Source organism: Ictidomys tridecemlineatus, chromosome 5, assembly GCF_052094955.1.
Source record: "Ictidomys tridecemlineatus isolate mIctTri1 chromosome 5, mIctTri1.hap1, whole genome shotgun sequence".
Taxonomy (NCBI): Eukaryota; Metazoa; Chordata; class Mammalia; order Rodentia; family Sciuridae; genus Ictidomys; species Ictidomys tridecemlineatus.
In genome coordinates, this window is record NC_135481.1 from 174,400,247 (window position 1) to 174,426,415 (window position 26,169).

Genomic DNA, 26,169 nt, shown 5'->3' on the forward strand with positions numbered 1-26,169 from the left:
TGTAAAATATCATTTGAAAAAACATCTTTGAATGTTTCTTGAAAGTATAGTATTTAAAAAAATGTAATCCTAAATGTAGCCTAAATACAACATTCAAATCAAGGAAATGATAAAGGCTCTACATTCAAAAAAAATTAGTTATAATGAAGTATTTCTGTAAGCATCTAGTTTTCCAATCCTGTCTATGATTATTTTGAATTTACAGAGAGGGAATAGGATCTGAATCCTAGAGAGGGAATAGAAATAGGCATCTGACCTATGAGATGTCAGAACTTCGGCAGTTTCCAGGTGGCTTCTGTATTAAATTGAACAATCAATGCGGAAATGCCAGTGATGGCATAAACCTGCATGTTCTGGTTTCCTTCACAACTTATGGAACATTGGTCCTACTGTAGCTATAATATCTGCATAGGGAGCACTCTGGTTCAGCTCAATAGCCTGCTGTTTTTTTAGAACAAGAAAGCTATAAAACTTGGCAGCGGTTCGCTTTCGGTCACTATTTCTGCAGAGTTTCATCAGACTGAAGGACTGCATTCCCATCTTGTTGGATTCCTGGGAAAATGATTAGAAAGGAGGAAGGGAAAGGGAAACAAAATCATCAGATGTCAAGCAGGCTGTAGATTCAAAATGAACAAGATACTGAAATTTTAGATAAGTAACTATGATATCCTTAAATGGAAGAATACAAACAATTCTTTACTAAACTTATAAAAATCCCATAGGTTACTCAGCACCAGTTTGGTTCATCAAGAAAATACAAGCAAAACAAACAAAAAAAACCCATAAAGGATGTTATGTAAATTTGTAATGTGTTATACAAAATGTTAGGTCTTTTAAAACATTGATGCTAACATAAATACCTCCTATGGAAAATGCAAATAGTTTATACTTTCAGGCAGAAAAATATCCACAGAACTTTGGGAGGCTTCAAATACAAAGAAAATGCTCAGCCTATTAGGGTTCTTCTTCTCCTAAAAGTACTAAGAGGCAGGGAAGACAATAAACAACTTAAGTGGTAAATACAGAAGTACATTTTATAAAATAAGTGAACATCTTTCAGATTTAAAAGATATTGGATTCATCATATGGCACCTGTGTACCTACTAGAAATAATTGAGGTATAATAAAGTATATAATTATGGATTAAAATAACTCATTTTTTAGAGTCTAGGCCTTGGAATCAGATTCCTAGAGAAGCATAGTTTTTTTTAGTTAGAAAGAGTATAGTAAATATTGTCTGATAACCCTGAGTATTGTATTCCTTGGATAATTGTAAAATACTTTTAGAAATATTATGGTTTTTCCAGTTCATAATCCTTAACAAATTAATAAATGAAATATCTTATTGTGCTTTATCTTAACCGAAAATGTGGCCCAGATCAGCAACCTTTCAGTCTTTCATTTATTTCCTCTCTTGAGAGACAAGATGTGGATTGGGTGCCCCCCACCACCATCTCCTCACCCGGAGGGAGCAGGAACCACATTTTCAGTTTCAAAAATTCTTTTGAAAAATCTTGAGGGGTCAAATATGCAATATTTAACAATCTGCTTATTTCTGTTCCTAAAGAAACCCTCTAAAATGAAGGAATAAAAAAGTGACAAGTAAAAGAAATAAAGACACAGAAATGGAAAACATAACTGACTTAGCAGAGTAGAGAAGGTTGCAACCCATGCGTCAACAAGGAGGAAAGCCAACCAAGGGAGGCCAGCAAAAGGCACAGACCTTGGGAAAACCCAGGAACTGGAGACATGAGAATGTTAAAAGCTGGAGGTGAGGGGAAGACTGAAACCAGAATTCCTTGAGAGTTAGACATTCTGACACTCCTCAACCTCACAGAACCAGATGACCACTCATACAGCAGAAGGCAAGAAGGTGTCTTTCTGGAGGTACCAACCACTGAGGCTCTGGTCTTGGTACCCTGGCACTGTGGATGGGCAAGGAGAGGTATCACACCACAAACATGGAGATTAAGTGACACTCCACATCTATACAGTAAAGCAACCAGCCTCTCCCTTTCCTTTGGTTCCTGAACCACTGGCATCATACTTATATTTCCTAGGCAGCAGATTTAAAGATTGCTTCAAGAAAACCCACCTTCTAAGGAAAAAAATCCTTTCAATAATAATGTCTGGCAGAGGAGCATCACCCAGTTAGCTATCAAGACCACATGCCTACAAACAAGCCTTACCATGCGTATAGAACTTTGAATCTGTTTTTTGATACTCTTAAATAGGAACAGATAACTACCAGATATTTGAGTACAAGTTCTCACATTAAAAGCAAAAAAGAATGTATTTAAGAGAGCCAAGGACAGAGAATGCAGGAGACAAAAGAAAACAGAAATCTCTGAAGTGAAGAGAAGTGTTTCACATTTATTAAAAGCGGTTAGGCTGATAGTAGAGAAAGATCAGTGGTGGCTTGGAGATGTGGGATCAGTGCAAGTGATGGGGTGGGGGCTGTTAAGGGGCAAGAAAACTTTGGGAGTTTTAGATACATTAATGTCATCCTGAATGTGATGGTTTCATAGATGTACACATAAATTAAAACTTATCTAACTGTATACTGATGTTAACCATACCTCAATAAAGATTTTATCTTAAAAACCGGATAAATAATTAAATCAAAGATTAGGAATCTATAAAATCATAGTTAATAACCTAAAAAAAAAAAACTCCTGGAAAACAAAAAGTTGAAAGCAGAAATAAAAATTTTGTAAAGACTAGAATACAAAGTTGAGGAAATCTTCCAGAGAGTGAAAGCATTCAAAGCCAAGGGAAGTTAATGTAGGAGATAAAATATGTTTTAAAGATTAAAGGATAGGGGCTGGGGTTGTAGCACAGTGGTAGAGCACTTGCCTAACATGTTTGAAGGCTCTGGGTTCAATTCTCAGCACCATATATAAATAAGTAAAATAAAGGTCCCTTAACAACTAAAAAATATTTTTTTAAAAATTAAAGTATCAGCTAGATGCAGTGGCACATGCCTGTAATCCCAGTGGCTTGGGAAGCTTAGGCAGGAGAATCACAAGTTCAAAGCCAGCCTTAGCAATTTAGTGAGGCACTTAACAACTCAGCGAGACCCAGTCTCTAAATACAATATTCAAAAGGGCTAGGGATGTGGCTTGGTAGTTAAGCATCCCTGGGTTCAATCTTTAGTACCAAAAACAAAACAAAACAAAAAAATTAAAGGATCAATTTAGGAGATCCACTATCAGATCCATAAGCCCTCCAAGAAGAGAAAACAAATAAACAAAAAGGAGAAAGTCCAAGGGGGGAAAAATCCTAGAGCTCAAGAACATGGAATTTTTTATTAAAAGAACCCTTTACATGGTCAACACAGTGAACTTAACATTAAAAAAAAAAAAAAAGCACATCACCCTTAAATTTCAGAACACTAAGGATAAAGAAAAGATCTAAAAACTTCCAGAGAGAAAATAAAGTTCACCTACAAAGGATCACCAACCAAGGCAGAGTCTGACTTTTCAATAACACAAGAATCCATGTTACAAAGCTTTCAGCATCTGAGAGAAATTATTTCCAACTTATATCCAGAAACAACAAATTAAGTTCAAGGTAAAACAAAGAAATTTTCAGTCTTGTGAGGTCAAATTTCCTACACACTGTTATCTTAGGAAATTATGAGAGGATGTTAATTACCAAAACATTTAGGATAAAAGATGATCAAGCACCAAGAAACAGAGGAACTAAAAGGGAACAAAGAAATTCCTGTGTTTAAGATAAAGGAATGTCCCAGGATAAAAGCTATGGAGCAAACCTTAAGAGCAACTAGCTTGAATCAGAACAAGAGGATGATGAGCTCTAAGAAGGTTATTTTTAGGGGGAAAAATGGAACTGACACATCCATTAATAATTTGAGATATACATATACTAAAAGGAGTTTTATTATATTGTCACAGAGTTTGGAAAGGTAATTAAGTATGGGTATATAAACAGTAAATAAATGGAAAACATGAGGTAATAACCCAAACAACAATAATCACAACAACAAACCATAACATTTACAAGAAATACAATTACACTTGAAGCTTCATTGTGAACTAATTTTTGTACAGTCTTTGTAGTAGCAACTGTTAAATTGTCCTTTAATATCCATTTTCTTCTTCTTCCATAATAATTGAATTATTAGCTGGGCTTATAGTTACTGAATCAGGTCTACATATAAAAACGAAAACAGTTGCCAAACTTGACCATCTCACCCGCAAACTATTTAACATCTGAAGTAATCTTCTATTCCATCTCTCTGCTTCAGTGTTTTGTTCATTCTCCAATGACTCCTGTATGAATGATTGAGAAATATTTCACTTAAGCAAATTTTACTCAATGTTAACTATTGGTCAAGCATAGCGTTCACTGCTATGGGAAACATAACACCAAGTTCTGCCAAATAAAGAGCTTATGATAATGGAGAGAATAAGACTAACACAAATATAGATGAGCCTTTCAGGATTATAACTTTGTTCTCCAGATTGTCTTCTGATAAGGAAATCTAAAGTAGGAGATTCTACATTCTAACTGGATAATGCTCCCAGAGCATTATGCCCTTAGGTGCTTTGAAAAGTAAAGTTAGCCAAGACATTGCTTTCTGCTGGGACTATCCTATTTCTAGTCAAACTGAACTCAGTTGACAAGAATAAACTTAAAGCTCTAGAAAAACTGCCTTGTAAAGACCTTTATTTGAATTTCCCTGGTGATTCTGGAGCTCTAAAAATAATTGTTGTTTAGTAGTTTATGACAATTGGGTTAGAAACCTTGTCTATTTTGAGCGTGTCTTGTCCAAAAAGGTCAAGCAACTACCTGTTATATTATCTGAATAGGTTCATTTTTTTCAGTCTTTAAAACTTAACCACTTTCTGAAATACCTCAATATTTAAAATTGTAAAATTTTACCCTTCCAATAAACATCTTATGAGCTTCTGAGAATGGAAATTATCATAGGAAATATGTTGATGAATCTGATGAAAGAGCAGGCCTACCAAGGGTTGGGGGAAGAAAAGTGGCACAGATCTGACCTACTTTGTCATTTTTCCTGCACTAGCACTGATCATGCCACACACTACCTGTTCACTGTTATCACACTGTTTGCTATTTGTCTAGCTTCCTATAAATCTGCAGATCAAACAAATTTTCAAAGTACTTTCAGTTTCATGGATTCCAAGATGATTTCAGAAAGTTCCAGAATATTCTGGAAATTCCCATATTTATGATAAAGAAATAAAAGCTGTGCAGCCGACCTAGAGAGCAATTGGTTTGAATTAGAACAAGTGGACAATGATCTGAGAGAGGTTATCTTCAAGAGAAAAAAAAAGAATCTGTTGGATCAATTAATATATATATATATTATATATATAATATATATACTAAAATGGGTTTATTATATTGTCAGAGGGTTTGGAAAAATAATTAAAGATGGGGTTCAGATGTGAAAAAAATGGAAAAAATTAGGTTATGATTAACTCCAACAACAATAGAAACAAAACTATTATGAAGTTTATAAGAAAAGAAATAAGATTACATTTTTCAAAATTTTAAATCATTTAAGGCTGAAGAGACCCTTTGAGTCCGTCCAGAAACTGCTGAGTGCCCCCAGAAACTGCTGAGTCCCCATTCCCACCAGCTATGCAGCATGGTCCTGCCTGTCCTGTATCCTACCTTGTGTCCCAGTGAGACTGATTTTAAAAGTATAGTCATTTTTTTTTTTCTGAGGAGTTGTTGAAATCTCTCTAGGTATGATTCATGTTTATTCCCTTCTGGTCTGTCCTTGGGTAAATTAGTTTACCTATACTCGTGTTTATTGTTAAATATATAAATGCTATTTCTGAAATGTAAAAAGTTTTGTTAAAATCCATGAAACTGTAGCTTCACCTATAAGGCCCAAATAACCAGAAAAAGGCTCAGCATTGTGTGTGTATTTTGCTAGCGCTTGTCCATTTGATCTATCTGACATCCTACAACTGAATCTATTGTGGGGAAATCCCAGTGGATTATTAAAACAGCTGAACTTGTGCTGTGGTGTGGTTTGCTTGACCATGTATGAAAATAAACTGTCAATGGGAGCAAAGAGGATGGCAAAAGTGAATCAGCTCAGGGCTGAGAACGTGGCTCAGTGCTAGAGCACTCACCTCACACATGGGAAGCATTGGGTTGGATCCTCAGCACCACAAAAAATTAAAATAAAGGTATTGTATCAAACTACAACTTAAAAAAAAAAGAATCAGTTCACTTCTGGCTCAGCTGTTTGGATGTTTCAGGTAAATTTCAGGTTATTTCTTCTGTCCTAGATTATCTAGAGAATTCAGTCCATTTTTCATGTCTGAAAAAAAATCTAATAGTCTTAGAACTTATTATAAAGATAACTTATTTTAAAGCCAGTTAACACTAGGTACTAATAGGTGTTTTTATATTGTTTACTAAAGAATTTTTGCTGAAATTCCTTACAATTCAAAATGCTTTCTGTACTCTCTTGTCACGTATATCTAAAAAAAAAGAAAACAAGAAAAGAATTTATTTTTTACAAATGCCTTCTGTGTTCTGGGACAAGGACCAGAGATACAAGGCAGTGCATAGGGAGTTGGTGAGTTAGATTTTACTTCTCATTTTGCTATCAACATGTGGTCTGATGAGCAAACCATTTTCTGATTTCCAGAAGTCTTATACAGATACAAGTTTGAGCCATATGTTAAGAAAAAAAATTCCCTCACTATTTTGTAAATAAAATAAAAATTTAAATGCCCTAGTCTGTATCCCTAATACAGACAGCATGGTTTCTCTAGAGATGCTAATTAGAAAAGCTTACAACAGTGATTTCTTAATATTTTAAAATCTTTGGTAAAAATCTCATATAATTATTTGACATTTCAAAATAAATTAAGAAAACAAAAGAACTGATACATCTCTGCTTAAATGATGAATTTAATTATAAATTTAGAAAGTAACATGACAGCCCTAAAAAACAAATTTTAGATTAAATATTAAATATTTAGGAACAAAATTTTTAAGAATATCCCCCAAATTATCCATATATTTACCAATTCAACCTGACAATTTTCTTGGGTCAAGAAAGCATTCATCAAAGGTGATTCTTCAGCAGCTGAATAAACCATTTCGATAAGATCCTGCTAAAGTAAATTAGACAAAGATAGGTCATTCTGGTAGTGATTATCGCAGGTATAATCTAATATTGTTAAATGCTTTAATCAAATGAATATTTGTTTCTCAAATTAATTTAAAATGCTACCCACATTCTCAAAATATTATTTCTGAAATTTCCCATACAGGCAGGCCTTGATTTAAACCTTCCTTTTTCTCATGTGCTTCACACAGATGAAAACCCTGCACACCCCTTCCAGCCTTGCTCCCTATCCTTTTCCTTCCTATTTCCCTCTCCACTTCAGGCTTCATCAAACAGTCTCTACTGCTGAGATCACTTCCCTTTGAAGCATTTTATAAAGCCCCAGTCCTCTCCCTCTCAGACCAGTACCAGGTGGCAGAGGAAGAGACCTGCAATGGGCAAGCAGAGGAGGTGAGAGTGAGGGAAGGGATATTAATATCCCTACCCAGGGCATGACAGGACTTTTGACACCACTGCTGGAGCCATCACTGGCAAGAGGAAAGGAAAAACCGTGTCCTCTGAAAGGAGGATAAAAGACAAAGGAAGAAGGAAAAAGAGAAAGTCAGAAATTCTCCTATTCCCTGCCATCACTTCCCCTTTGCATGGCTATAAAGCTGTCAGCCCATTTCATTTATTTCCAAGCTTCATTCCCAGCTCTCATCCCTGACCTTAAGAGCTTCCTCCAATAGAGTTTGATGATTTTTACTTTAGCTTTAAAATTTTTTAGTGACTACAAGAAACTGTATTATTATTGTTTTTACGGTACTGGGGATTGAACCCAGCACCTCACTCTACTACTGAGCTATATCCCCAGGCCTTTTTTTATTTTGAGAAATTCTCATTAGATTGCCCTGGGCCCTCAAACTTGCAATTCTCTTGCCTCAGCTTCCCTAGTAGCTGAGATTTAGGCACCTACCATTATACTCAGCTACATTTTATTTTTTATTGTACACATTTATGGAGCCTTTTGTGTTTTTCTGCTTTTACTTTCTTTTATTCCCACAGTTTAGATACTCTTAATTTTGTAGTTATTGTATATAAACTTGTTTTATGATGATTTGAAAATGATTCATTAGAATCAATATTTTCCTGTCCCTTCAAACTAACAGTGCTCCCATACTTCACTATATTTCATATTTGTTCACTATTTTGGAAGCCACCTAATAATGGAATTGAAGGCTAAAGCATAGCAGAGGATATAAGAGTAAGAGTTCCAAAGAACCAGTACATCAATCTCCTTCCTTCCATTCCAAGAAGATTGGGAAAAAAAATCTGTATTGTTAATATATCTGTGATAACTTAACTTCCATATTCCTTTCAAAAATCATAAACTAAATAAGTTTACCTAGTTACAATTTTCAGTAGGTACATTATAAGAAATGCCAGAGCCCCAACACAGAAGATGGTACTGGCAACCCAGTACGTATCTATTATCAAGTATTTAGTAATACATGTTCTGTTTAATGCACTGTGAAGCCGTATTTCCTTCCAAGGGCATTCAGTTTCAATGTGGGTTAACTTTGAATTCCCTGAGTGGTTATCAAATACAGTGAAGATAGAAGAGACCAGAAAAGCACTGGTTTATTTTTATCTGGTATAACTATAATATTACATTTGTGCCATTAATAAAGTGGCAATTGAGAACATATTTTAAAGCACATTGTTTCCAACTATGTTTTCAAATAGCAGTTTTTCAAATAAAAATTATGTCTTTAAATAAAAATTTTAAAATTTATTTTGGTCATGAACTTCAGATAATCTTTCAGATTCAAGGTCAAGGTCACTGGTAGGTCTAAAATGTTCTTAGAGGTAGGAAGGGTGAACTTATAATGAGAAATAAAACATGTTTACTGGCTAGAGTCCTAAAAGATTACATGACATATTGAATGTGGGGCCTAGTAAGATTCTCAGCACATAGCCAAATTTAAGGATTGACTATCATTCACTTAATATATCATGTAAAATACTATTTCAGTGTGAAATAATTCTACTCTGCGAATCACTGTTCTAAACTTGTAAAGAATATTGCCTTACAAATAAAAATAATGCTTTATCTTATAGTACTTTCACTTACTAAAGAAACTATAGAACATTTTTTTTTTAGAATTTTAATATTTATTTTTTAGTTTTTGGTGGACACAACATTTTTGTTTGTATGTGGTGCTGAGGATTGAACCCGGGCCGCATGCATGCCAGGTGAGCGCGCTACCACTTGAGCCACATCCCCAGCCCACTATAGAACATTTTAAGATGAAATATGAACTGTCAATATAAGAAGATCTATCAGAGGCAACGGTCCTTCACTATAAGTTGTCAGAAAAAGAACATTCTTTGATTCTCTCTGGTTAACTTACCTCAGAGTTAATATGTTTATTGATATTCTCATGAGAGTTACCCTTAAATTCATCAATCACATCCTTCCAAGTTTGGGGTTGAATTAACTCTTTCTGGTAATGTGGTTCTTCTACCCTGGAGACGTCTGAATTATCAAGGAAAGTAAAGTAGAGTTCTTTCAAGCTTTCAAACCAAAGTACCTTTCAAACTTGAATTGAGATATGGCTGTTACAAAAGAAAACTTTGGAGACCACTTGGAATCCACGAATTTAATCAAAGGGTATACAAACTTTCTTATAGTTCCCCTGTGTCTACCATGTTGATCTTCCCTTCCCTTCCTCTGTCTCTTATCACCTCACTCCCATCCTCTGTCAGCTGTCCCCTCCACACTCACACTTTCACACGTTCACTCACAAGACAACGTGAATAGCTCGAGTTCATTATGTTGTTCAGTACATTTTAATGCTTTCAGTAGATTGGGAAATGGAGGCTCACTGACAACAGAAGTTGGTTTTATTATTACTTTATAATTGTCACAATAATAATCAGCTATTATTAATACTCTGTGTTACCTTTGGGTGGATGGTAATATCTGCCTCAGTTTAATTATATAGCTCTTGTTCCTATATAGTTTTTCATGTTAGTTGTTTTAAACATTATCCTGATAAATATAAATATTTTCTTTTTTGAGGGTTTGTGAGTACTGCTTTTGGGGATGGGAAAGTAAAAAAGAGTAAGAATAAGAATAATATTTCATCTTTTTAATGAAGTATCTGGAACAAAAATTGATCTGAAAAGCAGAAAAATGCAATACTGAAGTAACTTTTAAATTAACATATTTTTCTAGAGATAGCCTTTCTACTAAAAAAATATGGAATTGGATTCCATTTTCATTTTAAAAATGTAAATTGAAACTTTTGTTTCCACTTCCCCTCAACATCAACAGAATTAGGAAATCTCACCTATTATGTATTGGTTTCCCACTTCTTCCCTTACTGACTCCTTCTGTATCAATTTTCTTCCAAGTTTAAAGCCAGAGGACAGAAAGCACTTTGTAAACAACTGTAAAAACATACATTTTTATTTCCTTCTTTTTTCCCCAGTAAAGCAATCCAATAAAGCATAAGCATAGATGCTAAAAAGCAGAAATTATAATTCATAGATATAGATAGATAGATAGATCTCCAACAAATTAATTTTAAAATGAGGAGCTATTTTTTTTTTTTAAAGAGAATTTTTTTTTTAATATTTATTTTTCAGTTCTCAGCAGACACAACATCTTTGTTGGTATGTGGTGCTGAGGATCGAACCCAGGCCGCACGCATGCCAGGCGAGCGCGCTACCGCTTGAGCCACATCCCCAGCCCGAGGAGCTATTTTTTACAAGTTCAAATTCTGTTGCACATATGTATTCGAATAAGTATTTATTTAATTTTAAACAAACATTGCACTCATGTGATAGAAGGGAAACAATTACCATTTTCAGTTCAGCATGAGTCAGATCCTGGGCAGCAGTTGACAGCAGGGTGTCCACTCCTCCCCTCTTCTTCCACATCATTAATCTCTGGGTAGGAGGTGCAAGTTCCAAAACCATGAGTGTATCCGAAAAGAAAGTAAGTTGCTTATGCATAGTTTTGCTACTGATCTCCTTGACTGGATCAATGAGCAGTTTTCTCTTTTTGCTCTTCCTTTTCTCAGTAATGTCTAAATATAAGAAAGAGGCATAAATGTGATTGGTTGTGTAGCTTGATGAAATAATACTCTAGGCACTGCATATCTAAGAAATGTCTACAACCTGCAGAGTTGCACTGGGAAGAAAATCCATTATTTTCTGAACATGATGCTTTGTAAAGTCTTTGCACAGCTAGAATTCCTGAGCAGCCAAAAGCTGATATATTTTTAAAGGTGCTGCTTGAAAGTACTCATGAGGGACACTGTTGACTTGCTAAGTAGGCATCTGAGGAAGCTTGGAGCAGAGGCTCCATTGAGAGGGAAGTTAACCAATCTAAAGGTTCTTTAAAATGCCTATGTACCAGGATAACCTTCTGAAACATTCATTTGTATTTGTCCATTGTATTTTGCTCTCCCCTAATTAAATTCATGTATAAATTCAAGGTAGGAAGCCAGGTCTGTGGAATTTCACTCCTTTAGGGAATTTTACCAGGCAGAAAGCAGAAGTCAAGCTTTTCTTTAGTAAAGCTGCAAAAGAGGAGCTAGGATTAGATTTCCCAGTCTATGAAGATCCCAGATCAGATGGAGCCAGAAAAAACATAAACCTGCCTTGTTGGTGTGCTTTAGTAAAAATCCTGGGAGCACAAGATACTATACAGTTGTCTATGGAGCTGGGACAGTGGTCACTACTAACTGATGTAGCTGATGACTACAGGTTCACCTCTCACACCCTTCCCCTAAACTTTGGTACTACAACACTCCAAGAACATAGGGGAGTTGTGCAGATTGAATTTCCCACCAGCCATGTGGGATAGTAGCTCAGAGTTAAATTCAGTAAAGAAAAAATTGGAATGCTTTATTCTTTGCATGCCTGAGTTTATAAACTGAAATCTACATTAATTATACTATTTAAAACTAGAATATTCTAGTTTTAAATAGTATAATTTAAAATTATATATTAATATTAGTATAATCCTAAAGGACCTATTTACATATGAGATTCATACTTACTGTTTATTTCTAAAAACATGTTAAATGTCAGAGGCTAAATATTAGAGGGCACAATGCCTTTCTTCTGCCCTATATTCACTTGCATGTTTATTTATCTTGATTGTACTGAAAACTTCTTAAAGGCAGGAACCATGTCTTCTTCATTCCTACCCCCAGCACAGAATAATGGCTTAATAACTTCCTGAACTAAACTCAGTTTTTAATTTTCCAGTTTCCCAGACTGGATGTATTTTTCAAACAGGAATGAGTATAATGAAAGAATCATCTCAAATTTCCTTCATGCTCTTCTCCTATTATATTACAAATGCTTTTACTAGATTGACTACCTCTTAGAATATTTTGTGGATTATTACAAATATCTCAAGGTAAACATGATAGCAGTGTGTTGGAGATAAATAGTGCCTCTGACCTGAAATATCGATTGGATCAAGAGTAAATCCTTCCTCTTCATTTGACAATAATGTTGTTTCATTCATTTTTTCATTTTCAGGTAGACGCATGTAATCTGGATTATCTGGTTCTACTAATCAATGACACCATAAAAGTAATTATAAAAACATACAGTCATGTTGTAAGCTAGAAGACTATGAGAGTTAAAGTAAAAGCAGAGTAGAGATCTATATTGCTAATGGGAGCCTTATCTAATTCTTAGACTCATATATTTAATAGAGATGAAGAGACTCAGAGATTATATGGACTGGGACCCACAGTATTTAGGTGAGTCGAGTATCATCATTCTCTGTGCACACTAGTCATTTAAAGGTAGGCTACACTCAGTGGCAGTAACAACAGTGGTAGCAATATATGATTGACATAAATTTGATATGTCCATTAAAATATTTATATTCTGTTGGATCACTTATCAATTGACTCATAAAGAACCAAAACTAAAATTTTACTCCTCTTTTTACATTTTCAATTTTGATTATTGTTTTGGAAAGTAAATACAACATCAAAAATCGTGAAGAGGGGCTGGGGTTGTGGCTCAAGTGGTAGCGTGATTGGCTGGCATGCATGTGGCCAGGGTTCGATCCTCAGCACCACATACAAAGATGTTGTGTCCGCCGAAAACTAAAAAATAAATGTTAAAAAAATTCTCTCTCTCACTCTGTCTCTCACTCTCTCTTTTAAAAAAATTGTGAAGAATCAAAATCAGGCTAGTTGTACCTCTAATTTCTTTAAATATTTATTTTTTAGTTATAGGTGGACACATATCTTTATTTTATTTTTATGTGTTGCTGAGGATTGAACCCAGTGCCTCATGCGTGCTAGGCAAGTGCTCTACCTCTGAGCCATAATCCCAGTACCTCTGATTTTTAAGAAAAATCAGCTTAAAAGACCTAAATCATCTGAGATATTTTGTAAGAATTTCAAATAGGGAAAATAGCTCCATTTATAATTTCTCTCAAATTGTATACAGATTGTCAAGTCATACTATTTAAAAATCTTTTTCTTTCCATGTAACATATATTCAGTGATTCTAAAGCATAGTTTTGGCAGGGGATTTAAACATGTTCTCATACTCAACTCATTCTTAACTAAATACCCTTCATTCCACCTGTCTTAGAACCCAACCTCCTATTCTATATTATCTAGAATCCTTCTAAGAGTTTGAGGGACAACAGTCTTTATCATTCACTGCATTATATACCGCTGCTTGAACTCAGAAGTTCTAAGGCTTCATATCAATATTAGTCTGCATTGACTTTCTACAGAGAGGAAAACTTCAACATACCCACTGTAGCATGGGGAGGCTCAGGAGGAAGGGAGATTTCTCTGTTCAAAGGCATGTCTTCTAACAGGATATTCTCATCATCCTGCAATAGATTGTCTTGAAAAATACAACACACACTTTAGTCATACAGACTTGAATCTGTCATTTGTTCACTAAATACTTATTATCATTACTTTATACAAAGGCATTGTGAAGGAATAATCAGATAATAAAATAAAATAATAAAATAATAAAAAATAAAATAATAAAATAATAAAACTTGATACAGAGTTTTAATGTGAACTGGAAGACATTTAAACTATATCTGAACAGCTAACAAACAATTTTTAAACTTACTAAGCTCAAAGTTCTTGATTCTGCAAGTATTTCAATGATATTGACACACAGGCATAGTAAAATAGGTTGGAAATAATAATCTAGGGCTTTTTTATTATTATATTAATATTATGCTTAATATTATTTTTCCTATTATTATATAATTATATTGTTATATAAATACATATTATATATTAGAAGTTTTTTTAGGTGTTCCCCATCTAGGATTATGGGTTAAATATATACATTTAGTTTTCTCAGTTTTTGTCTACCCTATTTCAATGATTATAATAATATCGTAATATAAATATAAGATGGTAATATAAAATGCCAGAAAGATTCTTTAGAATAGCTGTCCCACAATTTGTGTTAAAGAAAGCTATGTTTTCCAGCATATAATCTAGTATGTATTTTGAGGGATATACTGAACTCACTCCTTCCCTTCCCAAAATTAGGACTTTATAAAAACTGGGTAGTAGTTCCAAACTTTTATAGAAAATGTGTTTAAACAGATGGCTATTTACTTAAGACTAGCTTAAATATACCGTAGATTTTGAAAGCTTGTCTGAAAAATGAGTTTACCTACTTGATACAGAAGCAAAGCTGAAATTTTAGTTTGATGTAATAAATCTACTAATAGTAATAAATATTTAAGTTCTATATGACTGGACATCATACCAATCATTTCTCCTGCAGCTCCTTCATCTCCAAATCCATCTCCACTGTCATAGAACAAAGACTTTTCTCCAATAAGGCTTCCAGAACTATGTTCAACTAAAGGACCACTGGAGTTCAGTAATATGTTGTCATCAAAGAAGCTATGTCTTCTAAGAATTTCAGATTCTTCCCCTAAATAATATATGTCATTAATGTTAAGTTAGTCATAGAAATACATAACTTTAGGGTTAGAAGGAAAATGAGATATTATCTAGCATAATCCACCCTCATTTTATGAGGAAATGAAAAGCTGAAATAATTATTTGAATTGTTCAACTAAAGTCACTCAATTAATCAGTAGAGATTAGAATTCTAGTTTAATAATCTTCCCAATAGAAAGAATGCAAAAACATTAGGTAGAGTTTAAAGTTGTGATATAGTTTAATAATGTCCTAGAAGGCAGAAATACTATGATAGTAAAATGATTTCCTCTACTGTAGGTAGGTCCAATACTGCTTGACCAAGCATTACATCATTTCAAGGACAATTGCTTCAGTGGTTTTACTCCTAAGGAAAATCGGGAAAATAAGAAGCATATCCACCTTTTTAGGAAAATGGAAAGATACTAAAAATATTAAAGAATGTTCTCATAATGTCCATTGAATATGTTAATAGTTAAAGCAGTAAAAATGATAACACTGAAATGGCTAGCATTACCTGAGTGCTCATTACATGAACTAGAGAAGCAAAGTTAAGCATAGAATAAGAATTAATGAACAGACACTATCTTCTAAGCATTGTGCATCATAAGAATCTGAGATTACAGAAAAGAAATAATTGCTACCTTCAATTTTATATAGTAGCCCAATTTTATGTAGTAACCCAAAATTTGATGGGTTAATATTAAATATTTCTCAAAGGAAGAAGAGAAAATCCTATATTGGTGGAGAAGGCTGAAGAAAGAAGAAAAGAAAAGAAATAATCTATGATGCTGCTGGTAGTATCTCAACTTTCATCACAGGGCAGTAAGGTTCAGAGAAGTCCAGTACAACAGAGCAAATCAACAGAGAAAATCCAGATTCAAATCTAACTCTGTTGATCTTCTAAGAACATGTTCTTCCCACTTCTTAAAAAATTATACAACATACAGAACTGTGAACAACTAAATTGTATTGATTGGATGGTAAGACACTTGAATAAAGTGTCTATATTAAGAGTAAAACAAACAAGGTTGATAAAATAAAGGTGATAAATTGATATTTATAAGTCCTCAAGGATAGGCAGAGGGATTTGATACTGTGTCATAAGGACAAGGTACTTAAGCAAAAAATGTGATATGAAAAAAAAATAAAATTCAAAGACAATTGCTCTTGTGGAGATATGTAAAATGTGGGAAGAGAATGGCTGATTTGCAGGTGGGTGGTGCTGTACTCCAGGCCTTTGGTACTGGTGAATTACGTTGGTGGCTAAGTAAACAGAAAGACCTAAGAGACATTTTAGGTGTGTGTCTGTGTGTGGGTTTTAAATCAGCACTAATATGAAGATGGTAGAAAGTGTAGTTGAAAGTAATTTTAAAAGTTTCAGGCATGAAGAAAAATAGCAGAATTTGCAGAGAAAACTATAAAGAGTGTTTTGGGTAGTTAAGAGAATATAATTATGTCATTGCCAATATGTCACATTTCTAGGTCTGGGAATACAGCCAGCAAGAGACCTATTCTACTCAAAATATGATCTGCAGACTGGTGCTGGTCCATAATAAATAATAGCAATTAGAAGTAAACCTTTAGGAAGTTTTATAGCAATTAGTAGTTTTATGTAACTAAACTCTAATAACAAAAACTTGAGGCTTATTTCTTGAAATTTTTAATTTTTCTAATGATCCATTTTCAAGTCTAGTAATTTATTTATACAAAATTAAAATACAACATAGACATATTTGAAATTGACAAAAATTATAAAACTAGTCCTTCAACAGATTGCTTGAGAAACAACTATAGATAGCAAGAGTTACATAAAAAGAGTGTGCATGAGAAGCCAAGACTGGAGAGGTGGTTTGAGCATATAGCCTTGACCTCCCTCCCTGACCCAAGACAGGTTTAGGCCATCCTCCTGCTATGTTCACTGTTTTGGGTACTATAAGAAATTAAAAAATGAGCATGACTTAGATCCTACCCTTATGAAGCTTGCTGACTAAAAAGGAATGTGTATAAATATCATGTTACAAGACAGAGTGTGGTAGATGCCAGAAAAAAGAACAAATACTATACAGTTGAAAAACTTATCACTTCAATTGTCAAGTACATTCACCCAAACATATTTTAACATTTCAAAAATCAGTTTCTATTTTATAATCAATCCCTTATTCAGTAGTAGTATTTCCTATTCTTCACACCCAAGCTGATTTGAAATCCGTTATTTTTCAACTAATATTCATTATACACTGGAGGAAATATATTTGAATACATTTAATGCAGCATACATATAAAAATTTATATATGTGTTAATTATAGCAATTGTTTATTTGCATGTCTCTCTCCCAGCCTGAAGTTACTTGAGGGCAAAAACAGCTCCTTTAAACTCTGGTATTGTGTAAGTCTGTGACAGCAGCTGCCACAGTAGGTAGTCAACAAAGAGAAGTACACTGGGAAAGAAATACATTCTAAGACTGAGTCTTGGAGATGATATTGTACCAGAAAATGGCAGGGAAAATTTATTAGGGATTATATTTATAAATGAAAGTATTCATTCTATAGATATTTCTACTGGCATTGTGTCAACAGAGAAATGTAAATATAATTGATTATGACTTGTAATTTTGATTTCTGATATATTCTCACCAAAGCTCCCTGCTTGGAAAAGTAGATCATTGCCATAATCTTCTCTAAGTGTAATTTCTTCAGGTCTACTTTGGTTTTGAGTAAAGTGTTCTGTAACATCAATTGCACTATAGAGGAATATAAGATTGAGGAAAACATAAGAATAGAACACAATGAATTTGAAGCATCCTTAAAAAGAAAAAAACCTTAAACAAAAGAAAAAAACAGGTTTATTATAAAATAAAAATTTTTATTTTCTCAATATTATTATTTATAAACAGGAGTTTTATATATATACATATACACAACATACGTACACATAAATACATACATAATATACACATACACATATAATCATGAGTTTTTTATATATACATATATCCAAGTTGCCAAATCTAATGGTTGTTCTCAGTCTTTATCCTACTTGTGCTAACAAACAGCATTCAAAATAGATGCCCACTCCTGCCATAACCTGAACGTTGTGTTCCCCCAAATTCATAGGTTGAAATCTAATCACCAATGTGACGGCGTTAGGAGGTGAGGTCTTTGGGAAGTTACTAGGTCATGAAGACTCTGCCTTCAGAAGTGGGATTAGTGCCTTTATTAGGCCCCAGAGAGCTGCCTTGCAAGATCTGTCATATGAGGACACAGTGAGAAGACTGCTATCTGTGAACCAGGAAGCAGACCCTCACTAGACGCTGAATCTGCTGGCACCTTGACTTTGGACTTCCCAGTCTTTGGGGCTGCTGTAACAAATACATGAGATGAGGTAATTTATAAACAGAAATTTACTGTGCAGTTCTGGAAGTTGAGAAGTCCAAAATCAAGATGCCTACAGATTGGATGTCTGGTGAAGTCCTGTTCCTCATAGATGGTGCTTTCTTGCTTTGTCCTCAGGTGGTAGAAGGTGCAAGGAAGCCTTCCCTGGTCTCTTTTATAAGGGCACTAATGCCATCCACAAGCACTCTCCATCCTCATCACCTAATCATCCCTCACTCAAAGGCCCCACCTCTTTGTACAATAACCTTAGGGGGTAGATTTCAACATCTGAATTAAGGAGAACACATACATTCTGACCACTGGAAATGTGTAATAGTCACTTCAAATTTTATGTGCAAGATTTAACTTACTTCCTTCTCTCTCCCCTTCTTTAACCTGACATTCCTTAGTTATCCTAATTCTGTTTTCATGCCTAAAATCATATAATCATCCTTCACCTCTTTTTTTTAGAGCCATATCCAATTCATCAGCAAATCCTGTTGGCTGTGCCTTCCACGCATATCTATAAATTGCTATGACCTCTATAAGATGAAGAGTGAGAACTGATCACAGATACTATCTTCTTTCTCCAGGACTTCCTGCTTCGATAATCTCAAGGGCTCTCTGCTTCTTCTCTTTACCCTTATAATAAGTAGCCAGAGAGAAGGCATTGCAATCAAGTCAGATCTGGTCGCTCCTCTATTCAAAATCTTACTGTGGAGCACTGGGTTGTAGTTAAGTGGTAAAGCACTTGCCTAGCATGCCCAAGATCCTGAGTTCTATTCCCAGCACCACAAAAAACAAAAAACAAACACACCTGGGCTTCATCTCTGAGTGAAATAAAAGACCTAACTGCAAACTACAATGCCCTATATCATCTGCACCTCTTGCATCTCTGACCACATTTTTCTACCATTCAGCTCCTCATTCACTCTATTCTAAAATCGCTTGCCTCCTTTCTGTTCCTTGAAAATGTCCAATGTGTTCTTGGGGCCTTTCCACTTGTGGAACATTTTTCCACATTATTGAATGAGTTTTCCTTTACTTCCTTCAGGTTTCTGTTCTTACCTTATCAGAAATTCCTTTCCTGGCCATCCTATTATTTGTTTTATTTTCTATTCTCTTCATACTTATCATCTGACCATTTCCTGGAGTACTATGTATTTACTTGTGTATTTATTGTCAGTTTACTTCAACTAAAACGTAAGATCCAGGAAGCCAAAAGCTGTATTTGATTCATTGCTATCTCTTCAATGATAAGAACAGAGCCTGGTAGGAAAGGCACTCAATGAATATTTACTGAATGACTAGATAAATATACTGTCAATATTGCATACAACATTCAATAAACATATAAGAATACATTTTATTGTTGCACTTTAGAATGTCATACTATATTTAAGCCTTTGTCAACTGTGTACTTGTTTAGTTGTTAACTACACTCCATTTGCCTTCACAAAATTTGAATATGAAAACAATAAAATATTTTAAAATATCAAGTTGAGGGAAAGTAAATAAAATAATTTACTTCATATTATGGGTGTCAAAATCATGAAATTCTTCTGGTAATGTGATAGCGTTGTAAGCTGCTTCAAAATTCTCTTTTGGGAGATCAACCAGTCCTGAAAATTAAAGAATCACATTCAATAAGCAATAATGTGGTATAAAGTAAGACATTCCCAATTAAATGTTCATTTTCTGAACAACTGCTTCATCTATTTAATGGTTTCCCATATCCACTCCTGTCCATCTTTAATCCTTTTTCTCTAACAAAGCATCCAGATCAAAAGCAAAAGCAAAAGCAAAAGCAAACAGATCAGATGACTCTCATGCTTAAAACAGTTTAGCAATTTTCCCAGTACATTTAAATAAAATTCAGATTTCTAACTGGGGCCTCTCCAGTGCTACAAATCTATCAGGCATCATCTAAAGACACTCTCTTCTTCACTTGTTATACTTACCACAAATATACTAGCTTTTTTGTTCCCTGAAAAAGTCAAGCATTTTTTTCACCTCAAGACCTCTACTCTTGCACTTTCGTTTGCCTAGTATGCCATTCCCTCGGGGACTTTTTACATGACTGGGTACTTCTCATTTTTCAAGTCTGAGCTTAAATTCTGTTCTTTCAGAAAAGTTTTTCCTGGCCAACTAAAGTGAACTTCTGTTATTTTCTGTTGCAGTGTTCTGTTTATTTTCCTTTATAGCACAATGACAATCTGTAAGTATTGTAATAAGTTTTTTAAACCTTTTCATCCTCTGATTTCTTCCCCAGACTAAAAAGAACCTTATTTATCTTGTTTGTCAGTGTGTCAAACATCATGTTTGGTGCAAGGTATGAAATCAATAAATATTTATGGAATATATAAATGAAATTATATTTGGGCAAGTGAACCACAGTGTGAGTATAAATCTATCTTGAGATTCTACAAATATTTTAACTGAAAAAGAAAAAAAACCTGTAAATTCTAAATCTACAAAAGATGATACTATAAGAGATTCAGAAAATGGAATGTCAAAGATGCTTCTGCCAGGGAACTTAAACACTAACGATAAAGGAAAGACCTACTGTATCTAAATAACCATCACAGAGGATAGAAAATGATGGGTGTAGTAAAAGTAGAACAGATGCTACATAAACTAAAATTTGAAGTCTTTATATATGTCTCCAACACTTTAAAATGCCAGGAAATTTTGACAATATTTCACAAACAGCATGAAACTTAAAAGTCTTGCAAATTTTAAAAACAATGACAATTATTGATATCTACACTTTGTCAGTCATGCTAGTTCTAATTTCTCTCATAGAAGCAAAAAAAGACGTAACAGACTAAATGACACATTACAAATGGAATATCAGAGTTCTTACACAGTCTGCTTGTTTTAACTGTATTTCTTACACAAATCACAGGAACATTACAAGTTTTAGGAATCATAACTTTTTTCCTGAAAACACAGGAAAAGAACAAGGGAAAGAATATAATTTTTCCTTAACTATGGAAACTTAGATTCAGCAAAATGAAGTTTACACTCACTATTCTTGCCTGAAATTACAGGGTTCTGCCAATTAAAAGAGCCCACACAACATAAAAATGTAAAAGGGAACCAAGAGTGAGACAAATTAACGTTGCATGTATACCTGGGCGAAATGTCATCTTCATTTTAAGAAATGCTTCACTGCAATCTGCCAAAAGATATTTTGCCTTCCTATTATAGATTCGAACAACTCCCAAAAGAAGGTGTCCTGAAGTTCGAAGTGCAATTTTCACCTTTCAATAATTTTTGAAGTATTAGAATAATAAAAATTAGGTTCATGAATCCTGTTCTTTGAAAATTACTAAATCATAAGAATTTCTTCTCTTTAAAAAAACATTCCATATTCTAAAAGTAAACCACTTAACTTCTACTTCACCTTGCAAAATTATTAACTTCTGTTTTGCTTACTCAGTAAAGGTAACCTACTGTGGCATTTAAGTGAAGTATATTATTATTAATATTATGGGAAGAATGTAAACTCTGCTGTCAGGCAGACTTGGGTTCAACCTATGGCTCAATTGCTAAGGCTGAGTAACTTAATCCTCTGAACTTCAGTTTAATAACTTATTCTACATTTATTTTGTGCCAGGCATTGTCCTAAGAGCTTTTCATACATTGATTTACTTAATTTTGACAACATCTATTTACAGAAGAAAAAATCCAGACTCAGATATGTTGAGTGGCATGCGTAAGTAATATAACTATTAAGTAATAAAGCAAGGATAAAATATAAATCTGATCAACACAAAAGTTCATGCCAACTACCACACTTCATTGAGGCCAAAAGAAGTTGATTTCAGAGGGCTGTTGTGGAAATTTTAAAAATTAATAGTCTAACCCAGTGCCCAGCCCATAGTAGCTTTTTAATTATAATTCATCCTTTTCTCAAGCAGAAAGACACTTAATATAAAAATATCAAATTTTTATGCAAATTCTAATATTTGTTTTGAGCTATATTTTCATATAAATTCTAATAGTTGTTTTATAATGAATATAATACTCTTGTTTATGATATAATTTCACATATTTTTAAATTTATAATCAATTTTCCTTCTTTTTCCTAAGCTCCCAATTCATTCATTCATTATTTTCTAATAAGTACTTATCAGGTACCTACTATGTATAGCAGTATTTTGTTAGGGAATATGAAATATTACAAAATATGCATAGAATATGCCCTTTTTCTTCAGGGCCCAGTGTATTTATGATAAATATATGATACAATTACCAATGGAAACTGATATTTAATATATATTTTTTTAAGTTGTTGATAGACCTTTATTTATTTATTTATATGTGGTGCTGAGAATCCAACCCCAGTGCCTCACACATGTCAGGCAAGTGCGTTACCGCTGAGCCCCAGCCCCAGCCCAAAACTGATATATGTTCAGGCAATAAATGCAATACAATTAAAGTAATCATATGAGAAGTAAAATTGCTTTGCAAATGTATTTTATGATATAAATGCCCTGTGCCTGAATCCATTTCAACAGCTTCCATGTTAAAGAATTAGACAAGGGGCTGGGGTTTTATCTCAGTGGTACAGTACTTGCCTAGCACTTATGAGGCACTGGGTTCAATCCTCAGCACCACATAAAAATAAATAAATAAAATAAAGATATTGTGTCTAAGACTAAAAATTAAAAAAAAGAACATTAGACAAGAAATTTTCTTTTTTCTTGCCAATATATTTTTTGTTTGTTTGTTTGTTTTCTTTTTTTAATTTATTTTTTAGTTATTCGTGGACACAAAATCTTTGTTTGTATGTGGTGCTGAGGATTGAACCGGGGCCTCACGCGCATGCCAGGTGAGCGCGCTACCGCTTGAGCCACATTCCCAGCCCCGACAACATATTTTAAGTCCTTTCCTCTTCAGAAGTCATGGAAAATAAAAACTATCATTTTAATCAGTAACATACCTTAGGTGAAAGAATTTTTTCAATGGTTATCTCTAGATTACATTCAAATACATGAGCCTTTGTAAGTTTCTTCTCCCAGTGAGCTGCGAGCCATATTTTGGCCAGTGGCCCTCGTTTACTCATAAGCACATGGGTGTAGAACATGTTGCCTGTATTCCTTAGTAATTTTTAACAAATTAGAGAGAAAATGAAAAGATACTTAAAATTTGATAATAAAAACCTTTCAGGACTATTTTACAGCAAGCAAATACATTCTTATCAATTCTATAAAATAACAGATTGTTTAATTCAATATATTTCAAAATATTTTCTTGAAAAAAAAAGAGAAGTTTATTTAGAATATAGAATAATAAACTAATGTCAGGCCAGGGGTGATGGGGCATGCCTCTAATTCCAGCCACTTAGGAGGCTGAGCAGAAAGAATGCAAGTTCCAGGCCAGTCTCAATAACTTAGCAAGATCCTCTGCAACTCAGCAAGATGCTATCTTGAAATAAAAAAATGAAAATATTGGGGATGTAGCTCAGCTAGAGCACCCCTAGGTTCATTCAGTCACCAGTCTCCACCCCCCACACACAAATTATAAACTAATGACAGAGCTCTAATAGTTTGTTAACTATATCTGGTTTAAATGTATCCTAATCAATGATCTCTTCCTAGGTTTTATTTTATCCTATACAGAATTTGAGATCATACTGATGCGGTCAAATAAATAAAGGAGAAAGGCTGAAGAAATAGGAGATGGTAATGGGAAACAATAGAATAGGAAAAAGTGGACAAAACTAAGAAACAGAATTTTGAGAATTTGTGAAGTATTGGGATCATTGATTCATATTCAAGTGTTGAATTTCTTTGTTTTCTTCAAGATGCTCTGGTTTATTCGACTAATTTTTGAAGTTAAGACAGTAGAATTCTAAAGGACTATCAGAAGAGAAAAATGAAGAAAAAACGAAACTATAGGTTTAAAATGAATCAGAGGTGGCAAGAAAAGAAACAAATTTAAACATTTTGAAGTAAGAATGGTAACAAAAACATCCTCACTTGACAAGAAAGTACTATACATTTCTACAAACTGTACTATTCTTTTTTTTTATTTGTTCTAATTAGTTATACTTGACAGCAGAATGTATTTCGATTCATTGTACACAAATGGAGCACAACTTTTCATTTCTCTGGTTGTACACGATGTAGAGTCACAGCATATGTGCAGTCATACCCGTACCTAGGGTGCAAACTGTACTATTGATAACATTTTAAGGCTCCATAATGAAGCCCAAAGTGAGAAGAGATTTTACAGCACTTTGGCTGACTCCTAGAGAAGAACCAAGTACTGTCTACATGTAAGGAATCTTAAACTAAGGTTACTGAAGCTTTTTTTCTATTTCAAGTTTGGATAAGAGAACATTGAGCCAAAATGAACACAACGTCGGCCACGGAATTATAAACGGAGTGAACTTTGATCAATGCCCATTTTCAAGGCCAGAATCACCTCCTTATGCTCAAAACTATAGGTTGTGCAATTACCAAACCACAACCCCCGCGGGACACCTAGAGATTTCGACGTTTGAGGTTTATGCCTTGCGTTGGCTCCACTTTCTTTTCTAATGGGTGTCTTTGGGCATCTTGGAATAAAGTCCAATTTATCTTTTGAAATTGCTCCCAGGTGAGAGATCCTTTAAAAGGACCTTTTAAGTAACCGATTAAAAAAAAAAAAAACCTAGACCCTGAGATTTTTCTTTTTCTTTGAGATATTGATTTTCTTAAGCATATACTGATCAAACCAATCCTCCTCACCCCTTCCCCCCAAAAAATCACCCTTCCAATACCCCACAACCCTGGGGGTTCTTCCTAGATTGACTCTGCTTCATGCGGAGTAAAGCCAATGACAGTGGGTGGGAGGAGGCGCCAGCGCCCGAGCTGCAGGGTGACAGCGCGCAGGAGAGCCGGGCAGGGGCGGGCGAGCCGAGTGGGCGAGCCCCCAGGGCAGCGAGAGCCGGAGAGGGGCGAGGAAAAGGGAGGCGCCGGGACGCGGTCCGCGAAGCGGCCGGCAGGGACGCCCGGGTCTCCTCAGCAGACCACTCCCCGGAGGGCGGACCCCAGACCCGGGCGGCCGCAGGAGCCCGCGTGCACGCCGCGAGCGAGCCCGGGGTCCCGGGAGGCGCCGCCAGCCCCAGGCGGGCAGCGGGAGGCGGGTTTCTTCCTCAGGCCGGGCCCTCAGGGCTCGCTGAGGAGCGGGCTGGCACGCGCGGGGACGGGCGGCCTGCATCCCCATCACCCTGCCTGCCTACTGCCCTCGGAGCCCGCCCGGCCCGTAGGCTGCGCCCTACTTTGAGCGCCCGGTCTGACTAGAGGTGCGCCGGAGCAGGGACTGTGAGAAGAGTCGCCCGGGGCGCGCGTCAGGTCTGAGGCAAGGGGCTCACCGGCGCGACTGTGCGTCAGCTAGGCGCAGCCGGGCGAGGGGCGTGGCGTGCAGGGGGCGTGGCGGCCGGGGCTGGGTGAGAGGGTGTGGCTTGATGAGGAGCGCAGCGGAAAGGGCAAAGGGCGGGGGTGGGCGGGGCTACCGGTGATGGGAGGGGTGGGCGGAGCTCCCGGTGATGGGCGGGTGGGCGCGGCTACCGGTGATGGGCGGGTGGGCGCGGCTACCGGTGATGGGCGGGTGGGCGCGGCTACCGGTGATGGGCGGGTGGGCGCGGCTACCGGTGATGGGCGGGTGGGCGCGGCTACCGGTGATGGGCGGGGCGCTCCGTCCTAGCGAGCCGTATCAGGGGCTGTGCTAGGGCGCTGCAGCCGGACC

At 35.6% G+C, this 26,169-nt stretch overlaps 1 protein-coding gene across 1 annotated transcript; it reads right to left on the reverse strand.

Moving 5' to 3' along the window:
* Rad21l1 (RAD21 cohesin complex component like 1) lies at window positions 1-25,329 on the reverse strand. The gene is made up of 13 exons (XM_005320559.3): window positions 23,378-25,329; window positions 21,563-21,692; window positions 19,955-20,048; window positions 17,689-17,795; window positions 14,873-15,043; window positions 13,880-13,975; window positions 12,554-12,667; window positions 10,940-11,166; window positions 10,426-10,525; window positions 9,484-9,608; window positions 7,047-7,136; window positions 4,218-4,295; window positions 1-552 (listed from the first exon to the last, which is right to left on the reverse strand). The coding sequence occupies exons 1-13, from the start codon at window positions 23,519-23,521 to the stop codon at window positions 364-366; spliced, it is 1,665 nt and encodes a 554-aa protein (XP_005320616.2). The 5' UTR covers window positions 23,522-25,329; the 3' UTR covers window positions 1-363.
* Window positions 25,330-26,169: the final 840 nt, after the last annotated feature.

What these genes read in the sequence shown, in the direction of transcription:
- Rad21l1 (XM_005320559.3), bottom strand. Translation starts at nt 23,521, where the DNA reads ATGTTCTACACCCATGTGCTTATGAGTAAACGAGGGCCACTGGCCAAA. An exon ending in TTTGACACCCATAATATGAA is followed by an intron (nt 17,796 to 19,954) that starts GTAAATTATTTT and finishes ATTCCTCTATAG; the next exon opens with TGCAATTGATGTTACAGAAC. An exon ending in AGATGTTAAATAGTTTGCGG is followed by an intron (nt 553 to 4,217) that starts GTGAGATGGTCA and finishes TCATTTTCCCAG; the next exon opens with GAATCCAACAAGATGGGAAT.